Raw genomic sequence first — 22,304 nt, forward strand, 5'->3', positions numbered from 1 at the left:
CAAATGCAGGAGGTGGTTTAATAAGTGAGGGTAACAAAATATGGAGGGTAACAAACCGAGGCAAAGGGAAACACAGACAAAAATAATACACAAACGGAGCAAACAGAAAAGCAATGGCAAGCGTAATCAAGATACCACAGAACAAAAAGTTCAAAAGGCTTTTATTGTCACTTCAGCTATATACAAGTACACAGCAAAAACAAAACAATGTTCCTCCCAGGCTATGGTGCAACATAAAGCAAAACAAATGCAACAGACAACACTCTACATTAGTGCAAACAATACATTACAGTGCAATAATGTCATACAATAAATAAACACAGGACAGGACCAATACACAATGAACAGACAGTGCATTTATTTTTACCAGTATGCAGCACTGGGAATATGTAAAGTGGGTTGTGTATAGGAGTCAGTGACATGCTATACTGAACATAACAGTCACCGGTAGAAGCCAGAACAGTTCAGAGTACAGTGCTGATTTAGTACAGAGCTCTAGCAGCAAGTAGGAATAATGTGCAAGAGTGCACAGGGAGTGCATATATATGTGTGAAGTTTGACTTCAGCAACTAGTCCGATACAAAAACAGTGTATGTATGTATGTATGTATGTATGTATGTATGTGTGTGTATGTGTGTGTGTGTGTGTGTGTGTGTGTGTGTGTGTGTGTGTGTATGTATGTATGTGTGTGCATGACTGTGTATAAGCATGTGTGTATGTGTGTAAGTGTCCGTTTGTTGGAATTGGAAATGGAATTAGCCAGAGTTCAGGAGTCTGATGGCTCCTGGGAAGAAACTGATGCACAATGTAGAGGTGAGGGACCAGATGGCAAAAGAGTGAACAGTTTGTGTAAGGGGTGTGTGGGATCTCCCACAATGCTGGTGGCTTATTGGATACAATGTGTTGTGTGAATGTCCGTGAGGGCGGGAAGAGAGACCTCATTGATCTTCTCAGCTGTTCTCACTATTCTCTGAAGGGTCTTGCAGTCAAAGATGGTGCAGTTCCCAAACCAGGTAGTGATGCATCTGCTCAGGATGCTCCCTCTAGTACCTCTATAGAAGGTGGTGAGGATTGGTGATGGGAGATGGGCTTTCCTCAGCTTCTGAAAGAAGTAAAGACGTTGCTGGGCTCTCTTGGTAATGGAACTGGTGTTCAGGGTCCAGGTGAGGTTCTCTGTTAAGTGAACACCAAAGAACTTGGTGTTCTTGACCATCTCCACCGAGGAGCCATTGATGGTAAGCAGGGAGTGATCTTGCCTTGCTTTCCTGAAGTCAACAACCATCTTCTTTGTTTTGTCAACATTCAGATGCAGGTTGTTGACCTTACACCAGCTCACCAGTTCTTGCACCTCCTCTCTGTATGCTGACTCGTCGTCCTTGTTGATGAGACCCACCACATTCATGTCATCAGCGAACTTCATGTGGTTCAAGCTGTGCATTGCTGCACAGTCATGAGTCAACAGTGTGAACAGCAGAGGGCTGAGTATGCTGCCCTCGGGCACACCAGCACTCAGTGTGGTGGTGTTGGAAGTGCTGCTCCTGATCCAGACTGACTAAGGACTACCAGTCAAGAAATCTAGGATCCAGTTGCAGAGGGAGGTGTTCAAGCCCAGTAAGCCCAATGTTCCAATCAGATGCTGAGGAACGATAGTGTTGAATGCTAAACTGAAGTCTATGAACAGCATTCTCATGTCTGTGCCCTTTTTGTCTATCTGGCACTTACATCTGGAGTGTGGTGGAGATGGCATCATCCGTAGACTGGTTAGAGCGGTACGAGAACTGCAGGAGCTCCAGGGAAGCAGGAAGCTGGGTCTTGATGTGTCTCATGACGAGTCTCTCGAAGCACTTCATGATGATGGATGCGAGTGTGATAGGATGGTAGTCACTGAGACACGACACCGTGGGCTTCTTAGGCACAGGGATGATGGTGGTAATCTTGAAGCATGTTGGGACAATGGTGCAGCTCAGAGAGATATTGAAGATGTCTATCAGGACATCTGCAAGCTGGTCAGCAAATTCTCTGAGCACACGACCTTTCCGTGGGTTAACTCCACGCAGAGTTTGCCTGACATCAGCCACAATCAGACACAGCACCTGGTCATTTTTACGGAGGGATGGACTCTGCCGCTGCAACGTTGTTCTGTGCTTCAAACCGTGAATAGAAGTCAATCAGTGCATCTGGGAGGGAGGCATCACCATCACAGGAAAGTGATGTTTCCCTTTAGTTAGTAATGGCCTGAATACCCTCCCACATGCGCTGTGCATCACCGGTGTCTCTGAAGTGTCCATGGATCCTCTGTGTGGGTACACGCTTTGCTTCCCTGATCGCACGTGACAGTTTGGCTCTCACTTTTCTAAGAGCCTCTTTGTCAACTGCCCTGAAGGCTGAGTTGCAGGTCCTCAGCAGTCATCCATGACTTCTGGTTGGGGCGAGTGATGATGGTCTTAGAGACAGTAATATCAATGCACTTGCTGATGTAGCCAGTCACTGATGCTGTATACTGCTCCAGGTTAACAGCTTCACCGTCAGTAGCAGCCTCCTTGAATGTGATTCATGTCATCTGCTCAAAACAGTCCTGAAGAGCAAAGATGGCTCCTGCTGGCCAGGTTCTCACCTGCTTCACCTGGTTTCGAGCATCTGACGATCAGTCTATATGCAGGAATCAACATTACAGGCATGTGCTCAGAGTATCTGAGGTGGGGGCGGGGCTCCGCCCAGTACGCCCTAAAGATGTTGGTGTAAATGAGATCCAGCACGTTTGCTCCTCTCATTGCAAAGTTCACATGTTGATCGAATTTAGACAGTACTGACTTGAGACTTGTGTGGTTGAAATCTCTGGCAACAATAAACAGTCCGCCTGGGTGAACGTTCTGCAGTTCACTAATCGCTCCATACAGCTCCTGGAGAGCCTCTTGTGTGCTCGAGCTGGGTGAATGTACAGCGCGATTATAAACATGGAGGTGAATTCCCGCCGTAAATAAAAAGGTCTGCATCTAACAAACTCCACCAGCAGTGACCAAAAAATGAAAATGAAACCAAGGAGCGGAACAAGGAAGTAAAGGAAAACAGACATGACAGGGAAACTAAAGAAACAGTGGCACCAGGCGGTTGGCCATTTGTGACAGTAGCTTAGTAAAACTACAACACGCTAGATGGAACAAGGGTCATCTATAGTTGGATCATGTTTGATCTACTGGCTTGGCTTTTGTACTGAATCTGCAGAGGATTCTTTTGTGTTTTGACAGGGCAAAAAATATCTTTACATTTCATTCACATTGTATATGATTCACATTGTATATGTATATCACCTGTTTATTTCCTGACATTTTCCTAGACTATAGAGTATTATCATGCAGGAGTTTGAATCACACTTCAGTAAATACGTTATGTAATTTCTCATTTTAAAAAAGACAATTAAAAAAGTATGTTTAGACAATAAACATTGATATACTACCGAATTTCCTGAACAAATAAAGCCCAACAATACAATGTTCAGATGCAGTGAATGAAAACAGTGCTAGTAAAAGGTTTTAGCTACATTTCTTCTTGTGTCATTTCTTTCTCATCTGTTCTAGGAGAGCATCACACAAAGTCAGTCATGTGTGTAGTCTTTTGAAGTTTGTGGTAGTGTTGAGCTCAGAGGAACACATTATAAAAGAAAAAAAATTGAAATATGTTACTCTAAAGTATTATATTTAAACATTGAGCAAATAAAAAAATAAATAAATAAATAAAAACCGCCAACCAACCAACCAAACAAACAAACTATAAGTGAACAGAAATATGAGAAAGACAAAAGAGCCAGTTTGGCTTGTCATTCTTAATGGAGAACGAACTAGGTGTGGGCCTATAATAATAATATAATATATATTCCAATATATTATATGTTTTCTATCAGGATCAAAAGTAAACTAAAGGCTTAAATACAAATGCCTAACTTTGTGGATTGTGAAAAAAACTGCATTGCAAAATAACCTGATGCAATACCTGTTTTACATTTAGAAACTTATTGAACTTGATGAATAAACTTATTTTTCAGTGCAATTTAGTTAGCAATTTAGATAGATGGGTTTCAAACCCTAGCTAGATAGGCTGCCCAGACTCAAAGCTGGTGTGAAAGCAGTACACAGAGTGGAAGGAAAGGGCAATCTAGGATCTTGATCTAGAATGGTGAGAGTAAAACTTACCTAAGCTTTACACAACATAAGGGCCACCCATTTCACACCAGAAGGGGAAGAATTCAATAAAGGGTTAAAATAAACTAGTTAATTGCTGGACTTTGAAACAATAATCAAAAAAGGACACACTGTATATGTCCATTTTGTACAGAGAAGAGTAGGAATAATCTAATTAATTATATATATATATATATATATATATATATATATATATATATATATATATATATATATATATATATATATATATAAACAGATTTGTGTTTTGGGGGCGATCACATGGTTGTTTTCTTCTAACTTAGCAGGATACTTTATGTTCAGAGCTCTCACATTTAATGTTTTGACATTTCTCTCCAAGTTCCTGATGAGACCATCCTCACACCAAGCTCTTGAATGCTTCCATGTGTGTGTAGGTTTTGTTCCCCTACCCTGAACACCATAAACTCCCACAGATGCATAAATTATATAAACTACAACCTTATTTAATGAAATATGAATTCTTATATGAAGATAAGAACATAATGAACAAGAACATAACCAGTTATGTCCAAATTTTATTTAGCGAGAGAGAGAGAGTGAGACAGAGAGAGAGAGAGAGAGAGAGAGAGAGAGAGAGAGAGAGAGAGAGAGAGAGGGGTGTTGAGAGGTTTATGAGTATGAGCAAAGTTGTAGTAAATACTCCCAAGTAGATTGAACACATTTACATTTACAGCATTTAGCATCCAGAGCAAGTTACACAAGTGCTTTGTGATTTACTCATAGAATAAACACAAGAAAACAAAAGAGGTGTTGCTTTCTCTTCCATTACAGCATGTAAAATCCTGCTATTGAAAGAAAACCAGCATTTTAAATTTTGAAGTAAGCTAAACATGAGAAAACAAAACACCTGCCCAAATGAACATTTACAAGTGGAAGATCCTTTGAGAGACAGGGAAAGTTATACAATCTATATTTGGTAAAATGCATGTAAATAAAAGCATAAACTGCTAAACTAGCCTGATCAAGTGACATGTTTGACAGAAGCATATTCATGTGTCCTCCTCCATCCTGAAGGTCTCCTTGGTAACAGCATCATTAGAACTGTCTGCATTCTTATAAAACTTCACTGTTGTATAAATTAGAGCTTCATCAGACGTCCTTGCTGACTGCCGTGTGTCAAACACTGAGGAATTCTCAGAGAGAATTATAGCATTAGCCGAAACAGTGTGTGTCAAATCACAGGGCTTTGTGGGTAACTGGGCTTGGGCATAAACAGTTAGGGAGGGATCAGAGGGGTTTGTGGGTAGTTTGACAGTAGAGTAGACTGTAGGAGCTCCAGTGTCTGAGACAGAATGACTTCTGGTGTCTTTAATCTCATTGTCACAGACAGAAAGTGGAACCTGAGTAAAGAGGAAAAAATGTTGCGACCTAAACAGCAGCGTCTATGAATGAGATTGAATGTTATTTTTGTTTGTCTACTACTCTTCGCATTCAAGTGAGGTACAAAAATTTATTTTTGGAGTCATATTAATGAAATATGTGTCTATAGTTTCCCTGGACTCCCCAGTTTGAACGCTGGGTGGTGTCAGGAGTAGCAGGTGTTAACAGTATAAGGGAACACACAGGAGCATTTATGTCATTTATCCGGAGCAGGAAAAGAGGTGGTGTTGGATGTGGGAAACACTTCATTTTGGACTGTCATGAGAAATGCACTAGAAACAGGACAATGCACAGAATAACAACAGGTAAACTTGAAACGCTCAGTATTCTCAAGGAAACAGAGGCAATACTTTGCAACGAGGAAGTGTTAGAGAAACATAGGAAACATAATGAATCACAGGTGTACCAAATTAATACTCTGTTAATGACGATCTCCTTGGAGGATTCTGGGACATGTAGTGTGTGGTGGTTCCAAAGGGCTGCATGCCAAGTGCATTATAATTCTATTACACATGTAGTGCACCTGTTCCAATAGTGGCCTGCTAATGACCTACAATCATGACTCACCTTATGGATGTGTAATATACTCATGACTCACCCCATAGATGTGTGATACACTCATGACTCACCCCGTGGTTGTGTGAGGAGTCTTGGAGGGACTGACGCTTGGACGATGCTGATCCTTGACATTAATCACAAATTAATAAATTGTAATCACATACTACATGAATACATGGTATTGTTCACATTTCACAGTTAGATACTCACATATATTTACATTAATCTGAGTAGGTACTGTTCAAATGCAGATAAACAGTAGAATACTTAGGCATTAGTTTCTTGTCTTTAGTCCATATTCTAACAGTGCTCATTCATGTACATTTCTAGCCAGCAGAGGGCAGCAGCAGGCAGCTCTGGGGTATAATGAGTTCTGTTCATGACTAATACATTTGTTTAATCTACAATGCTTATAGCACAGATACATGCTGCACTCACATCTGGACATACAGATCTGAATGTGTTATCCTCATGACAATGTTGATTGATAAGTATTGTTTTATGTGATCATTTTTGAAGGGTGTGTGTGTGAGTGTGTGTGTGAGTGTGTGTGTGTGTGTGTGTGTGTGTGTGTGTGTGTGTGTGTGTGTGTGTGTGGTAATGCCCTGCTCCTTCCTGCTTCTCTTTCTGAGAGCCACTATGAGGAATGAGGTTCCCATCAGAAGCAGCACCAGAATCACACACACAACACTGATCACAGTGGAAGATGGAAATCCTGGAGAGGAAACAGTCATAATCAGTGAACCAATCACATTTAACCTTTATCCTGATCATTCAGAAGTGTGTGATGAAGCTGACAGTATGTGAGTAGTTTCACTCCATGCTGTACAGTCCTGATACAGTGTGTCAGCACCTGTACCAGGAGAGGAAGCTGATGTGTGTTTAGATCCTGAGAATGTGGTTGGTGTGGTGAGCTGTGGACTGATGCATGATGATGAATGTGATGATGAGGTTGAAACAGGAATCTCTGGATAAATAGAAAAATAAACACAGGAGTGACATAATCTGAGTCCATGTTATTATTGGTATAGACTGTGGACAGTGACATGTGTCCAGTGCATCTGTAACATATTTTAATGGATTTGCTGTAGAAGAGAATGTGACAGTTGCTTCAGATGTTGTGCATGGAGTTGCTTATATACTCTGTGGTTGTAAATGATGGAGGTGTTCGTGGTTGTATTTCTGGACAAGCACTTTAAAACTTAAAGATTACTAAAGTAAAAGGCTATGTGTGTTTTAACAGATTTCTGAACGTGTAATGAAATATGTGGTTCATTTGACTCATACACTTATAAATGTGTTTAATGCACATCACATTTGCTTTGACATGCTGAATACCGTTAAGTGAAGATACATTTAGCAGAATAAATTAGATGGATACTAATGGTCAACTTCTAATTCAGACTCTTCTCATTTAGAGAGTATTAATTGCTGATCAGACACCCGGGTCAGACAGGAGCAGTGAACAAACTGCTCACAAGTATCTACAGACACTAGACTTTACAGCCTTGCATACCTCAAGATTAGAAACATATTAGACAGGTTTAGCATGAACAATTAAACATGATTTCCTCTATATTGTGAAAACAACAAATATTACACAGGTCATGTTATCTACTCAACTGTAACTCTCAGGTAGATCTGTATACTATAAACCCGGTATCCATGATTCGATTTCCAGTTTGATGTAGCTCCACACCAGTATGTACCAGAGTCCTGCACTGTTACATATCTAATAGTCACAGTCAGGATTTGCTTTTCTCTGTTATCATACAGTGATATGTTTCCCTTAGTTATATGTATCTCTGTTTTATTAACAAATGTTTTATCAGAACAGACAGCAGTGTTCACTCTCTTGCAGAAAAACTTGGGTTCATTCTTGTGGGATTCTGGGTATTTGCAGCTGATGTTCACACTTCCTCCTAGATAGCAGGTCTTATTGATGGGATTTCCATAGTGCAGACCTATCAGATCAAAACATTTGCATTTATTAACAATGTTTAATATTTCTATTCTAGAACTTACCATCCTAATAAAAAAGTAATACTATAATAATAATAATAATAATAATAATAATAATAATATTAATAATATAATCATAATAAAAAAGGAAATGTGACACTTTTTGCTTTACTGGTATTAACCTGTCTGACATGATGATGACTGGTTTAGGAATTCATAAAACAATGATCTGATTCAGAGATCAGATCTACTTCAGACACACTTCCCTTACTGCTACAAACCCAGGAAAATATCAAGTTTAGCTTAACCACTGTACATTTACATTTTTGGCTTTTAACACACGCTCTTATCCCGAAGAAAAGTGCAGTTTGGAGAAGTTAGGTTATTCTCTCTGAAAGCGTTTGTGGCTAAACTGTATGTTACATGCTACTAACCTGCTGTTACATTGAGGTTCACTTCAGTGTAGGTGTGCAGTTGATCAGATACATTAACAGCACACTGGTATGTTCCAGTGTCATTTACACTCAGCTCTCTGATAAACACAATGAAGAATCCTACACTTCTGTTATCACAAATTGAGAATCTGTCTTTATGAGTCCACGTAATGTTTGGATTTGTTGTTATTTGATCTAAACATGACTGATCTGTTACATTCTTACAGAAAGATTTCAATTTGGTTTTGTATTCATCCTCATATTTGCACTTGATGGTGACTCCTCCTCCTGCACATGCAGTCACTGATATAGACTCCACATCCTTGGACTCTCCTGTATCTGAAAGACATGACAAACATCCATGTAAGCAATGGCTTCATATTGAAGTTGATCATTTTGTTTCAATTCATCCTTCCCTTTTTCTCTACTGTGTTTTAGTCTTGGTTTGGTTTGTTCTGCATGTCACTGTATGAAATTCCCTGGGAGATGTTATAACACCATTGTAGCACTGATCATCAGTACTGTAACATGTGTTTGAGGGGTGTGATCTTAAATGGGATGATTACAATGTCACTGTAATGGGGCTCAAACCCAGGACAGAGAGGTGATGATCCTGACACTGCTGGGTGAGTGACCACACTTTAATGAAGGTGGGCCCGTGTGCAAAACAGTTAGATCTTAGAACAGGTAAAACAAGAGAAGTAAAAAAAACAACAGTAGGGAATCTAACCCCGACCACTTTGTTGCAAAGCAAACGAGTTCCCGCTAGACTAAAACAACCTGCGCTAATATTGCACTTCACAGGAATGGAGGATGACAAAACAGGAGGAAAAACTAAACACTGAGCGTGGAAAAAGGGAAAACAAAGGATGCCACGGGAAGAATGATAGCCCCGATGCACTGGGGAAAACCAAACTCTGAAACTTCCCAAACAAAAACAGAAAACAGAGAGGAACATTAATGGCTAAGGGGAGCCTTGGGAGAGAACCAGACTTGAGAGGGGAAAACTGGAGAAGGGAGGGGACGTGTAAAAACACAAACACCCTCACAGCGCAGAAGAGAGGTGTAGCATAAGGGCTCACAGACCTCGATACACAGAGTTACCAGCTAGGAGCTTGGATCAAAACTTTAGCAAAGACCCAACACTGAGTGACTGTGTCACTGGGCTTATATAGATCTACCCCAGCTGTTGGGCATCAAGCCTGATTAGTAGTGTGCCTGGTGCCAACCCTTACAGTCACACTGTCATAAGGACACTCAGGACTTCTGTGGCTCAGAAACTCCAGTGGCTCAGAGACTTCCAAGTAAAAGTGGAAAAATAAATATATATATATATATATATATATATATATATATATGTTTCTATGAGGTCTTTGTGGTTACCCATATTTAAAATTCATTCTGTCACTGTTCTATTGCTTCATCTTCAGAAACTGTACTGCTGTAGTGTCACCCATGCGTCTGTTGTTGCTAACACAAGGATTGCTCTTTCCTGTAGATGTTACTCACAGCTATCAAGAGGAAGTGAGCTCCAGCTGCTGCTGGATTCAGCACTTACTCATTTTTGTTGTCCTGTAGTAAACTACAGCTGTTTGGCAACATGCCAATATCATATTTCTAAGAAGGTGAAAGGTTAGAGTATCTTCCCATTTGGGTTTTATTTAGTAATATCCTGGTTATAATTTAAATGTGTGCTTCACTTTAGAACAAATGTGACTACGAGTATACATCAGCTCCACACTGGTACCTTTTCTTGACTTCCACAGTGAGGCTTCTGATCTTCCTGTTTTACACATTTCAAAATGCAGTTCTGATTCAGTCAACACACAGTGGCAATGAACTGCTAATCAAACTATCTTTGAGTTTGTGTTAACTCTTTAAGTCTCATCTTTAAACAAAGACTATATTTGACCCTGCTGATAATAATGATTAAAGGTTAATTTTCATACCTGAGATCACGTGCCGTGTGAAGATGAGAAGAATCTTCATTCTGAGTTCAGCTTTATGTTTGCTGACTCCAACTCCTAGATTAGATGTGTGTTCGAGATTGTGTGTGTCTGTCTATGTAGGTCCCTGCCCCTGTATCTGGGCTTACTAACTCTGTTCATCTTCTTATGGCTTAACTCATGAAAAAAAAAAAAAAAAAAAAAAAACTCATTTCTATTTTTGAGGGCAGTGAAAAAATAGAATGGCATTAAGAGAGAGAGAAACATGCATCTAAAACTATTTTTGTTCTCTCTCTCTCTCTCTCTCTCTCTCTCTCTCTCTCTCTCTCTCTCTCTCTCTCTCTCTCTCTCTCTCGCTCTCTCTCTCTCTCTCTCTCTCAGCTCGGCAGTCAAGGGGACTTGTCCCTCCACACTTGCACACCCTGTCATGAAGAGGTCTAGACCAGGATGAGTTCTCCATCCCATACACCCTGCACTCCACCCTTCTCTACTTTACCAAGACAGTAGAGACAGTCTGGTTTTGACTGCCTTTATGTATCTGAGTCTTGTGTTCATGCCCTTTCTGTGGTTCTGGGTGTGACAGTGATTATTTACTTATATTTTTGTATTTCTAGAATGCTAGAATACATTTATATTATAAATAAGCAGAGGAGGAAGAAGAACTGGAATTTCATTGGCCTCATCCCCCATTTTAACCATTTTAACCAATAACAGTTTTAATCATAGAAATGATTGTTTGTTCCACACCACCATGTTTACACTAATCTAGTGTCTTATTTTACTATATGATGCTAAGTCTAAGTGATCATATGCTGTTAGGGGATGCTGTTCAAACAGTAGTTTCAGCCCTGTAGACAGTGCCTGGCACTCTGCCCACTGCTGCTGGGTGAGAGACCTCAGTGGTAGCTTTCTGGTTAAGGTAATTGATGTTTCATTGGAAGGTTGCTGATTCAAGCCCTGACATTGTTGGGCCTCTGATCAAGGCCATTAACTCTCAATTGCTCAAGTTGTACTCAGTCATAACTGTAAATTGCTTTGGATAAAAGAGTCAGCTCAATGCTATTAATATACAATAGTGTCTGAAGTTCCTAAGTGAATGTTGAATGTGTTTAACCAAATAGATCTTCTATATAAATATGGTCCACTGTATCCAAAGCCAGTATTTATTATGATTGCTACTAGCTCTTTAAGCCTGGACCTCAAAACTGCCTGCCACACCACTATTTCAGACAACTAGACTAGCTAGTTAATTGTGCTAATAACATGCCGAAACTGTCTCTTACATTTCAATGTGTAGGCCCTACTGTTTAAAACTCAGTTATTGCGACATAGAGGAAGTAGCTTCGCTATAGCTTTGGATCTCATACCTTGTATTAATAACACATACAGTAAAAAGTTCTTAACCACTTCCTGTGTAAATCATTTTTTCATATCTGCTGCAGCCCTTTAGTCTACTGCCCTGGAAACTTGAACAAACATTGTACTCATTAATATTATGATGTATTGTAACTGCATCTACTTCTTTGGATGCTGTGAGCTGCTAACTTACTTTTAATACCTATCTCCTTCATACAGAAACCCAAAAAGCCATGCAGTGATTATTAATAATTAATAATTGTTATTTGATTAGAATATTTATCAGATTGTTCATAATTGACCCTCATGCTGTGGAAAGTCCATTAGAAAGTCTGGCATGTAAGAAGAGCCGTAAGCCTCAGCTGCAGTTATTCCAAAGAAAAGACCCCAAGTGGACACTGCATACAATTATAGATTGGGAGCTCAGACATCAGCTTTACGTGATATTCTCAGTCATTCTCACAGTTTTATGTGTTCAGATGTTTGCAGTGACATACTAGTTTCTCAGGAGGAAATTTACAGTCTTCTTTACTTAACAGTCATGCTCCACTTAGGTGGGCTTTAAGTAGATCAGAAGTTTGTCTCTGGAAAAAAATGTTAAAACCGTAGAAGGTATATGGTTTAAACATAATATATTAACAATGAAAATAAAGCAATCGTCCCTTCACTCGTGAATTATATGATCCACTTTCTCTCTCCTACTCTTCCCCCGCCCTGTTCTCCCAGAAGCCGTGCAGTAGCTGCACTGATCACATGCGCTCATGCACACAGCAGTGCCAGTTACAGTCTGTGTGTCTGTGGTGTGGTGGCTGCAAAAAGTCAGTCATTCCCAAGTCTGGGAATGCTGGTCCAAAATAATTTTAAAATGTACAAAGCTCTAATCCTAGAATCGCCCCTGTTTCTAATGAATCATGTATTTCTACTACGGTGCTCACTGTAACTTACTCGCTTTGTGCTCTAAATGGCAGTACAGGCTCAGAACAGGCTCCGTGACAAACACGGGCCGACTGGCCTTATCTTCTTGTAAATAATTGATTGGTTGATTGATTGTATGATTCTTATTTTGGCTTCTAGAAGCATTCAAATGATCCAGTCAGAATCCACACAAACATGCTGCTGTTTCTCTGCCCCCGTACCACTGACAGTGCTGCAGCTAACAGACAGGGCAGCACACTGGTGACTTGTACTTCCAGCTCTCATCCCCAGCCCCTCACCCTCTCCCTTACACAGTCTTCATAAAAACATGAAAGAATGCAAGGGTAACCAATTAAAAATGCAAGCGTAGACCCATCCTGTGACATGATTAACAGTGGAATATTCACACGAGTCCTCCTTGGAGGTCTCCCTGGTCACAGCATCATTAAAACTGTCTGCATTCTCAAAACTTCACTGATGCATAAGTTTGAGCTTCTGCAAACAACCCTTCTGACTGATTTGTATCACACACTGAGGAATCAGAGAGAAGTGTGGGTAATTGAGCTGTACAACAAGTGTCCTGATCAGGAGAGTTTGACGGTAGTGGAGCAGTAGCAGAACCAGTATGTGTAAGATCACAGAGGTTTGTGGGTAATTGGACTTGGTCATAAACAGCTTGAAAGGGGCCAGAAGGGTTTGTGGGTAGACTGACAGTAGAGTAGACTGTAGGAGCTCTTGTGTCTGAGACAGAATGTCTTCTGGTGTCTTACACACTAGTTCGGTATATGTGATGCATATGGTGTGAACTGCTATGACGAGTTTACCAAATAAATAGATTCGGAAGGTTTATATTATGGAGACAAAGAAGACTCCACTAAAACCTATAAAATGGATAAAAAGGGAACACCTTTTGAAAAGAAAAATGAAATTCAGTAAATGCGAAAGAATGAAGATGGTCCCTCATCATTGCAAAGATTGTTACATGATGGTAAGTAAACTTGAATTTATTTTGGAAATACTAATTTAGCATACAAGTTCATAATATAAGTATTGCGGTTGAAAGCAGTATTATTTGCAGTATTATACATTTAGTGGTCACTTTATTAGACACATAACTATGTTGATGGGGTTATCCCCTCCATTTGACTGCACTCCTGGGCCTTTATTATTATTATTATTATTATTATATTTACATTTACGGCATTTAGCAGACGCTCTTATCCAGAGCGACTTACAAAAGTGCGTTGTCATTTACTCATAGAATATATCCTAGTACAGTAGAGCAGGTTATTATTATTATTATTATTATATTTGTTTTAATTTGTGGGTGGTGGGGTAACTATAATCTATGTGTCTCTTACTCTGGCACTAGGTCTATCTTGGTATCAAGGCTACAGTTCTATTAATATTGTGGGTCTTTCTGAGGGAATAACTGTAATATTATTTAAAATTGTCAGCTACATTTTACTATAGAGGTGGTGGGGGTACTCCTAACTTCAGGCAGGGTGTCACAGTACACTCCCCCTCCAACTGATCATGTGGAATGGCCCAGTTCACTATTGACTGTATTCATTGTGACTTGTTTGTAACCACACCTACTTGTTAACACATTCTTTTCATTTATACATGCACCTGTGTGCGTGTAGTTCACTTGGTCATTGGTACATGTTACATGTTCACACTGCACTAGTTACATGTGAGTGCTGTTAACATTTATTGTGTAATTTTTATATTTATAGCATTTAGCAGACACTTTTATCCAAAGCAACTTATAATTATGACTACAGTTTGAGGGTCAAGGGCCCAACAGTGGCAAATTGGCAGTGGTGGGGCTTGAATTGTCAACCCTCTGATTAGCCAACTACCTTAACCACTGAACCACCACTGCCCCCACCTACATTAATACACTCTGGCTGTCACACAGAGGCTACAGATTGTTCACGTGGTCTATTTATGACACTTTACTCTTTACCGTAGTTTGCCAGTGGTCACCTAACATAGTGGTAATATACAATGCTCTCATCATGCTATTACTTTGAAACAGATTCATGAATTCTAAATTGATTTTCATCCAGAATAGCATGCCAGAGGTGATTTTGGCAACACCTGGAGGAGGAGAACATGAGTTTTTGGAGGCTTAGAGATCAATAATAATTCTAGAAGACCTGTTCTGTGACTGGGGAAAAGCAGATCTTTCTACTGGTCATAAATGAACAGCATATTGAGCGGACCTGGAAAACATTCAAACATGAGGTATGTGCAAAGATTAGGAGCATACTGTCTTCACATGATGCAGAGAACCTAGTCCATGCAGTCATCACTTCTAGATTGGACTACTGTAATGCCTCACTATCTGGTTGTACCAAGAAGTGCATAAACAAGCTGCAGAATAAGAATGTACTGCAGGGGCAGAGCCTTTTCCTATAATTTTCCCATATTATGGAATATTATTATGGCATTGGGTAATTGAGCCATACAATAAGTGTCCTGATCAGGAGAGCTTGATGGTAGTGGAGCAGTAGCAGAAACAGCATATGAAAAATTACAGGGGTTTGTGGATAAATGGGTGTTGGCATAAACAGTTTGGGAGGAATCACAGGGGTTTGTGGATAGATTGACAGTAGAGTAGGCTGTAGGAGCTCCAGCATCTGAGACAGAATGACTTCTGGTGTCTTTAATCTCCTCACTGTCACAGACAGAAAGTGGAACCTGAGTGAAGAGAAAAAGAAAACAATTTTACAACCATATATTGTTTTTTTCAGTATATCCTCTCTTATATACATGTATATCTGAAGATTCCATGGAGTAACTGCAGTGTACTATAGTAAAATATGTAGAAGTAATCAAAATTGCAGTGAAGTACTCAAGGTTTCCAGGAAAACAGGAAGTTTCAGAGATCCTTCATCAGCTGTGCTAGAAAAGTGCTTATTTTTCTTTGAGTTTCAAAAACAGATGAAAACAGTAGAACTACTGGAACAGTTGTTCCTCCTGCCTATTTAAACCACAATTAAGTTGTCACCATCCCCAGTGTAAATGCTACAGAACTGGATATGATACATGCAGTAAAATACAAACGCAGTGGGTGTAAACAAACGGGGCTTCCAAAAACATGGTCACAAGACAGTCACACATCAGCAGCAGGTTGAGGGATACACAATACACAAAAGAGCAGTGACAAAAACATCAGAGAGGGAAATACTAATACAAGCGTCAAAAAACAAAAACAGGTCAGCACACGGGAAAGGCAAAAAAACAGAGAAATCAGGAGGTCCTGAACGAGGAAGTGGGTTGTGATTGGTGGAGTTGCAGGTTCGGCAGGGAGCACACAGTGATTTAGAATCAAATTGTCTTTAGAGATCTGTATTATCAGACCTAAAATTTGTACCTATAAAGCCTCCTACTAATGAATGTAAGTCCATTACTGGCATACATTTCTTGGCTATATAATCATATTTTAATAAAGACTATTTATTAATATATGCAAAAAGGTTATTGGTAACATACATTTCAATAAACCAACTAAAAGGTTAATCTACCAAAGGAGTAATACTCTGCACTTAAAAATTTAAACAAATGGAGTGATATTATTAAGTGATATGGGTATTATTGTTCAACATCTTTGGATAGCTGTGGATTTCCTAAGGGAGTCATAGATGATGCCTTTGCTTGTGATTTACCTGTTCAGAGAATGGATGCACTGACCAGTATCAGTCTACTGTTGGAGCCAAATTCAATATGTATTATAATGGTTTAGTATATATTACAAATATAAAAGTTTATCATAAGTTAGTATATATTTCAAGAAGTATTATAATGTATATATTTTTTTGTTTTCCTACTGGACCTGCAATACATTAATCAGTTTGTTTGGCCAAGATGAGATTATCTTACATCAGATCTGGCAGTGTAGTTACTTGCTATCACTAACTAGTTCACCTACACACTGGTCACTGCTTAGTCAGCCTGTGTGTCACTCTAAAGTGTAGAGTGTATATATATATATATATATATATATATGTGTGTGTGTGTGTATATATATATATATATATATATATATATATATATATATATATATATATATATATATATATATATATATATGAATATTATATATATATATATATATATATATATATATATATATATACATATATATATATATATATATATATATATATATATGTGTGTGTATATATATATATATATATATATATATATATATATATATATATATATATATATATATATATATATATATATATCCACTATTTCAGTGTAGAAGATACAGATGCTGCAGAGCATGTTTGACTGGGAGAAGATTATGTACAATATGTACCACTGGCAGGTAGTGGAAGTGTCTGATATGGAGAAATGCTGAAGTGCAGAAGAAAGAGCTGGAGGGTGAAGGCAACAGTGGTTCCCGTGGTAATCGGAGCACTAGGGGCTGTGACCCCAAAACTGCGAGACTAGCTCCAACAGATCCCAGGAACAACATCTGAGACCTCGGTCCAGAAGTGTGCAGTCCTGGGAATAGCTAAGATACTATGCAGGACTCTCAAACTACCAGGCCTCTGGCAGAGGACCCGAGCTTGAAGGAAAACCACCCAGAGGGTGAGCAGGGAATTGTGTATGAACAATGTAACACAAATAATAATAGTGTAATATACAATATTCTTTTTTTTTTTTTTTTTTTTTTTGCTGTTTTTTTAATTGCATTTGTTGTTGGCAGTGGTAGCTTAGTAATTAAGGTACTTGACTTGCAATTGGAAGGTTGCTGTTTCAAGCCCCACCACTATCAATTTGCCACTGTTGGGCCTCTGAGCAAGGCCCTTAACCCTCAATGGCTCATGTTGTGCTCAGTCAGAACCGTAAGTCGCTTTGTTTAAAAGGGTCAGCTAAATGCCGTGAAAGTTGTCTCTTCTTTCAATGCCATTCAGAGTTTGAACACTAGATAGTGTCAAGAGCAGCAGGTTTACATAGAGCAGGGGTGGGCAATAAATTTTCCCATGGGGCCACATGAGAAATTGAAATGGTTTTAGAGGGCCGGACGAATATACTTAATTCAATTCTACACAATACCTATATAGTGTATACAGTATATATACTATCCCTTCATAAAAAAAAAAAAAACAGTAAATGAAACATTACAATAACATGAAAATGTGCAGCACAAAATTATAGCACAATTTAACAAACTTCGTGTACCTCCCCAAGTCAGCCATGCATTGATTTTGTGTACTTATCACAGTGTAATAGGTGTTGTAGTTACACATTTACTTTTGACTTCAAATTTTCCAACGATCTGACGCGGGCCGGTCAGAGATAGTTAGAGGGCCGGATGTGGCCCGCGGGCCGTACAATGCCCAGGTCTGACATGGAGTATAAGTTAGCACACAAGACAAGCTAATGAGAGAGATTTACTGAGATAACTTTGAAGGAACTATTTATTTAGACGTTTATATTTATAGATAATTTCTTAATAAATTCACTCAACTTCCAGAACAGAATTGTTATTAAGACGTTCCTTAATTACTTGTGGTACATATTTAAATTTGCTCACTCATATCAAGTCGCCCTCTAGGGGTGTGTCTGAGGTAGCAAATGCATCACAATCTTATACAACGTAGTGCACAATTCACTAGTGAATGTGGTGAATATCTGTTCCAAGTGTGACCAGAACTCACCCCATGGCTGTGAGAGGAGTCATGCAGACAAAGGGTTTGGGGTGAGGCTGAGAGAATGTTGACAATAAACCACAAATTAATTAATGACAAATATGTTGTAACGGTGAATCAATTTAAAGATAAACATAAGTTAATCAATGAAATGATAAATGAGTATATATCTCGTCCGTTTATTTGATATTTGAGCTATCCACATGCATGTATATTTCTAGCCAGCAGAGGGCGGCAACAGGCTGTCACTGTTAGACACACTGGGGCCTAATAAACCCCATTTCTTACTAATGAAAATGGAGCAGATGCACACTGTCTTTAGTACAAGTAGTTAAATGATAGAAAGATATTTAACATAATTAGTTCACACATTATGTGGAATCTGTGTGTGTGTGTGTGTGTGTGTGTGTGTGTGTGTGTGTGTTTCCTACCTTTTGATGTCTTCTTTTTCTTTAGCTTTCCCAGCATTATTACACACACCAGAAGAATGATTGTTATTATGACCAAAACTACAAATAAGGTAATGAAGGATCCTAGTAAAGCATTAGAGACGAGAGTACAGATCTCAGTCTCTGGTAGAACAACAGGGGCCACATATACTACATAGAATTTATATGAAATCATATGTGCATGCAATACTGCTATTTCTGCTATTTTGACATTAGAGAAAATAGAACTGATCTGATTCAGTGTAACTACATGTCAAGTTTTGTGGTCATAGCAAGTCAGAATCTTCTCTAATTCCACGACACAAAATAGCAGGTACACATGGTCTGGAAGCCTTTCACATACATTGTGGGTACAGGCCTTTATAGATACATTTATGTCTTTGGGAATGTTTCACTGGACCACTGGCTGTACAGGCTTTATCGGGTTTTGGACCAGTTCGGTTGCTGATAATATTAACCGTGTATTTATTTATTTATTTATTTTTTTGGGGGGGGTTCCTCTAACAGTAAGCCTGGGGTTATAGTTGTCGACATGCAGATGCTACAGAGGTAGTGATGTACATGTATGCTGTGCTGTTATACTGTGTGTGTAAAGTGTGTAGGAATGAGTGTGTGAGGGCGAGGTGACAGGGATGTGTGATATGGTAGAGTGAGATAATGTGGTTTGAGCCGGGCTGGGTGTGTAACGTCCCTGTAATATCATTCACGGCCCTGCCTGTCATCTAAACTGACAGAGAGGTTTTTAGCTTTTACTCTTTAGAGTGTAGTTTGCTATCCACTGAAATGGCTCAGGAACAGCTCACAGGAATCTACACTAGTAAGATTACAACAGTTTCCAGGAAATATACAAGTAGATACATTCCATTCAACTTAGAATTTAATGTTAATTATTTTATATAGATGTAGCTGGAACTATTAAAGATGACATTACAGCTGAAACATTAAGTTTCCCAAAACTCCAGTGTTACTTAAATCTTACTTAGAGAAAGTGGACAGGAGTTCACAACCATGTTCAAGCAGCCAGATTTTAAAAATTTGTTTGTCAGTGGAAAACAATGATTACATTTAGCTAATGATCTTGCATGAATCACAGATAACTGCAAGCAGAAAGCCATTATTACAGAGGGTTCATTTTAAAGAAGTGAATGCTACTGTAAAATGCTAAGGACAAACATCTCAGCTGGACAGGAGACATGACAGTTATAGACAACAGAAGCTCTTCACACTCTAACCTGCAGTGGTCAGTCGCATGGTTCAAACTCATATGTAACCATGGCAACACTTCCTGTGTCTCTCTCTGTTCTATGGTGGTGCTGTGCTTGTTTTCTCTCTTATTATTTCTGTCCCTCTCTCTCATGTTAAAGAACTGCCAAACTCAAAGTGCATAAAGGCAGCCCAACATATATGAACCATTAAACTACTTGCCTACTTGGTCCATGTGAAGCTATTCATATTCACAGTTATTATTTGATTATATTTCTATATTCCTGTTAAGATATTCTAATAGTAAGAATTAATTTATTGTCCCCTATCTTACACTGACCACTTTTAATCACACTCTGTGTATTGGTCAAGCAGTGTTTACACCGTCACTCACCAGTATATCCCTCCATCCTCTGATCTCAGATCAGTGATGGTAATATTGAAGACTCAGCCTTCTGTTACATCATCCAGAGAAAATTTTCTACAGCATTTAACATTAGCATTTATTCAAAAAAAGAAAAGCTTACAGTGAACAACTACATGTGCAAATGAGAGTGGCCTTGCTCAGGGGTCCAACAGTGGTAAGCTAGCAATGTTGGTGATTGAAACAGCAACCTTCTGCTCACTAGTCCAGTACATTAACTGCTGGATCTTAGGCGCTCTTTGCTTTTCCAGATTGAGAATTAACATGGACATCTGTAATAGGTTTCATCATTGCCTGTTTATCACTTTGTTTTCTGTAATGTCCTCCTGGTCTGTGAGCTTTTATCATTAATCGTTTGTTTTACTGAAACTACACTCGACTCAACTGCAGCCTGTTCAGCCTGATAATGGTACATACCATGGAGTGAGGGACTGTTGGTTTGGAGGTTCACATCATTTACTGTGTGACCTGTAAAAAGAATAGTGGGACATTATAAACCGTATGATCAAAACATAGCAAAGGAGATGTAAAAACCCCTTGTTAGGCATGTAAATAGATAGATGTCTACCTTCTACCTCTGCCTACCTCCAGTTGACCATGTGGACTCAGTATACACCGATGTGCTGGGATCAGGTGTTGGAGGGGTGTAGGTGGAGTGTGAGACAATAACATTCATAGGTGTGTCTGAAAGACAGAAACAGACTTCTAAATTTCAAATATTTCTCATATTCAGTACACACAAAAATCTTGCTTTTTAATTTATTATAAATCCCAACTTCACATAATTGCCTCAGTTAATCATCATCATCATCATCATCATCATCATCATCATCATCATTGTCCGTATCTGCTCATCACTCACCCACTTTAACCACTAACAGAATCTCTGTGTAGTGATCACGCACTTTCTGCTCTGTCGCACACCAGTATTTTCCTCCATCCTCAGATCTCAGATCAGTGATGGTAACAATGAAGACTCTGGCTGCTGTGTCATCATTCAGAGAGAATCTCTTGTCTTTAGCAGATTTATAATCAACAGGGATGTTCTTAGTCCGGAAAGTATAACACTCTCCTCTGCAGAGGTACTTCATGTGGGTTTCATATCCAGACTTATAGGGGCATCTGATCTGAACTGAACGGCCCTTGTATCCAGTTACTGTAGTTACAGCAGCAGTTCCAGCTGTAAAATAAATCATTGTGTTAGTAATGTACAATACATTCAGAAGATCCAATGTTATGACTATTCACTTCACTACCAAGTCCCTCTCTGTGTGGCAGGTAAACTAATAATGTGCTGAACCTGTCTGATGATAGTGAGCAGTAAATGGAACTCACCTGGGAATAGACTGGACAAGACGAGTATAAGTGTCCACATGTTGAACTGGGTGGTGAGAGTTCTGTGAGAACTGTCTCATAGTCTGACACGTCCCCCTTCAGTTCTCATCACTGCTTAAAGTGGTGTGTGTAACCAATCACCGCCTCTATTCTCTCTCATTTTTTCAGAGCTCTTCTCTCTGTCTTTGGATTTCTCACTTCTTTCTCTTTTCTCTCTTTCTATCTTTCTTTCAGAGTGTGACTGAACTGAGTTCACTGAGAGTGTGACGTAGTCCAAGATCAGGTGTAGTATATATCTGGAGAGCCATCACCTAAGTCCTAATGTGACCTCACACACAGTGGTGAACACACTGATGTTAAACAATGATGTGAAGGAAGTCTTGGACATGTTTTGTCCAGGTGTTTTATAAACAATATGCATGTTCAGAAAAACAAAAAACCCACAGTGAG

General features: G+C 39.1%; 1 protein-coding gene and 1 long non-coding RNA gene across 2 annotated transcripts; both read right to left on the bottom strand.

The window, feature by feature from the left end:
* Nucleotides 1-15,398: 15,398 nt before the first annotated feature.
* LOC145652072 (uncharacterized) lies at nt 15,399-18,986 on the bottom strand. The gene is made up of 3 exons (XR_014118269.1): nt 18,875-18,986; nt 18,453-18,499; nt 15,399-15,477 (listed from the first exon to the last, which is right to left on the bottom strand). It is a non-coding gene; the product is annotated as an uncharacterized LOC145652072 (long non-coding RNA).
* A 1,644-nt stretch (nt 18,987-20,630) lies between these two features.
* LOC118242647 (CMRF35-like molecule 8) lies at nt 20,631-21,925 on the bottom strand. The gene is made up of 4 exons (XM_035534629.2): nt 21,855-21,925; nt 21,382-21,699; nt 21,105-21,203; nt 20,631-20,987 (listed from the first exon to the last, which is right to left on the bottom strand). Exons 1-4 carry the CDS (start codon nt 21,892-21,894, stop codon nt 20,821-20,823), a joined length of 624 nt encoding a protein of 207 aa, XP_035390522.2. The 5' UTR covers nt 21,895-21,925; the 3' UTR covers nt 20,631-20,820.
* Between the last annotated feature and the right edge of the window lie 379 nt (nt 21,926-22,304).

This window comes from Electrophorus electricus, chromosome 18 (assembly GCF_041902795.1).
Source record: "Electrophorus electricus isolate QZ-2024a chromosome 18, ASM4190279v1, whole genome shotgun sequence".
Taxonomy (NCBI): domain Eukaryota; kingdom Metazoa; phylum Chordata; class Actinopteri; order Gymnotiformes; family Gymnotidae; genus Electrophorus; species Electrophorus electricus.

Excerpts from the sequence above, each read along its gene's own strand:
- LOC118242647 (XM_035534629.2), bottom strand. The coding sequence starts at position 21,894 with ATGTGGACACTTATACTCGTCTTGTCCAGTCTATTCCCAG. Across the intron at positions 21,204-21,381 it reads TCTGTTAGTGGTTAAAGTGG|ACACACCTATGAATGTTATT; the intron begins GTGAGTGATGAG and ends TCTGTCTTTCAG. Across the intron at positions 20,988-21,104 it reads GTCCACATGGTCAACTGGAG|GTCACACAGTAAATGATGTG; the intron begins GTAGGCAGAGGT and ends TTCTTTTTACAG.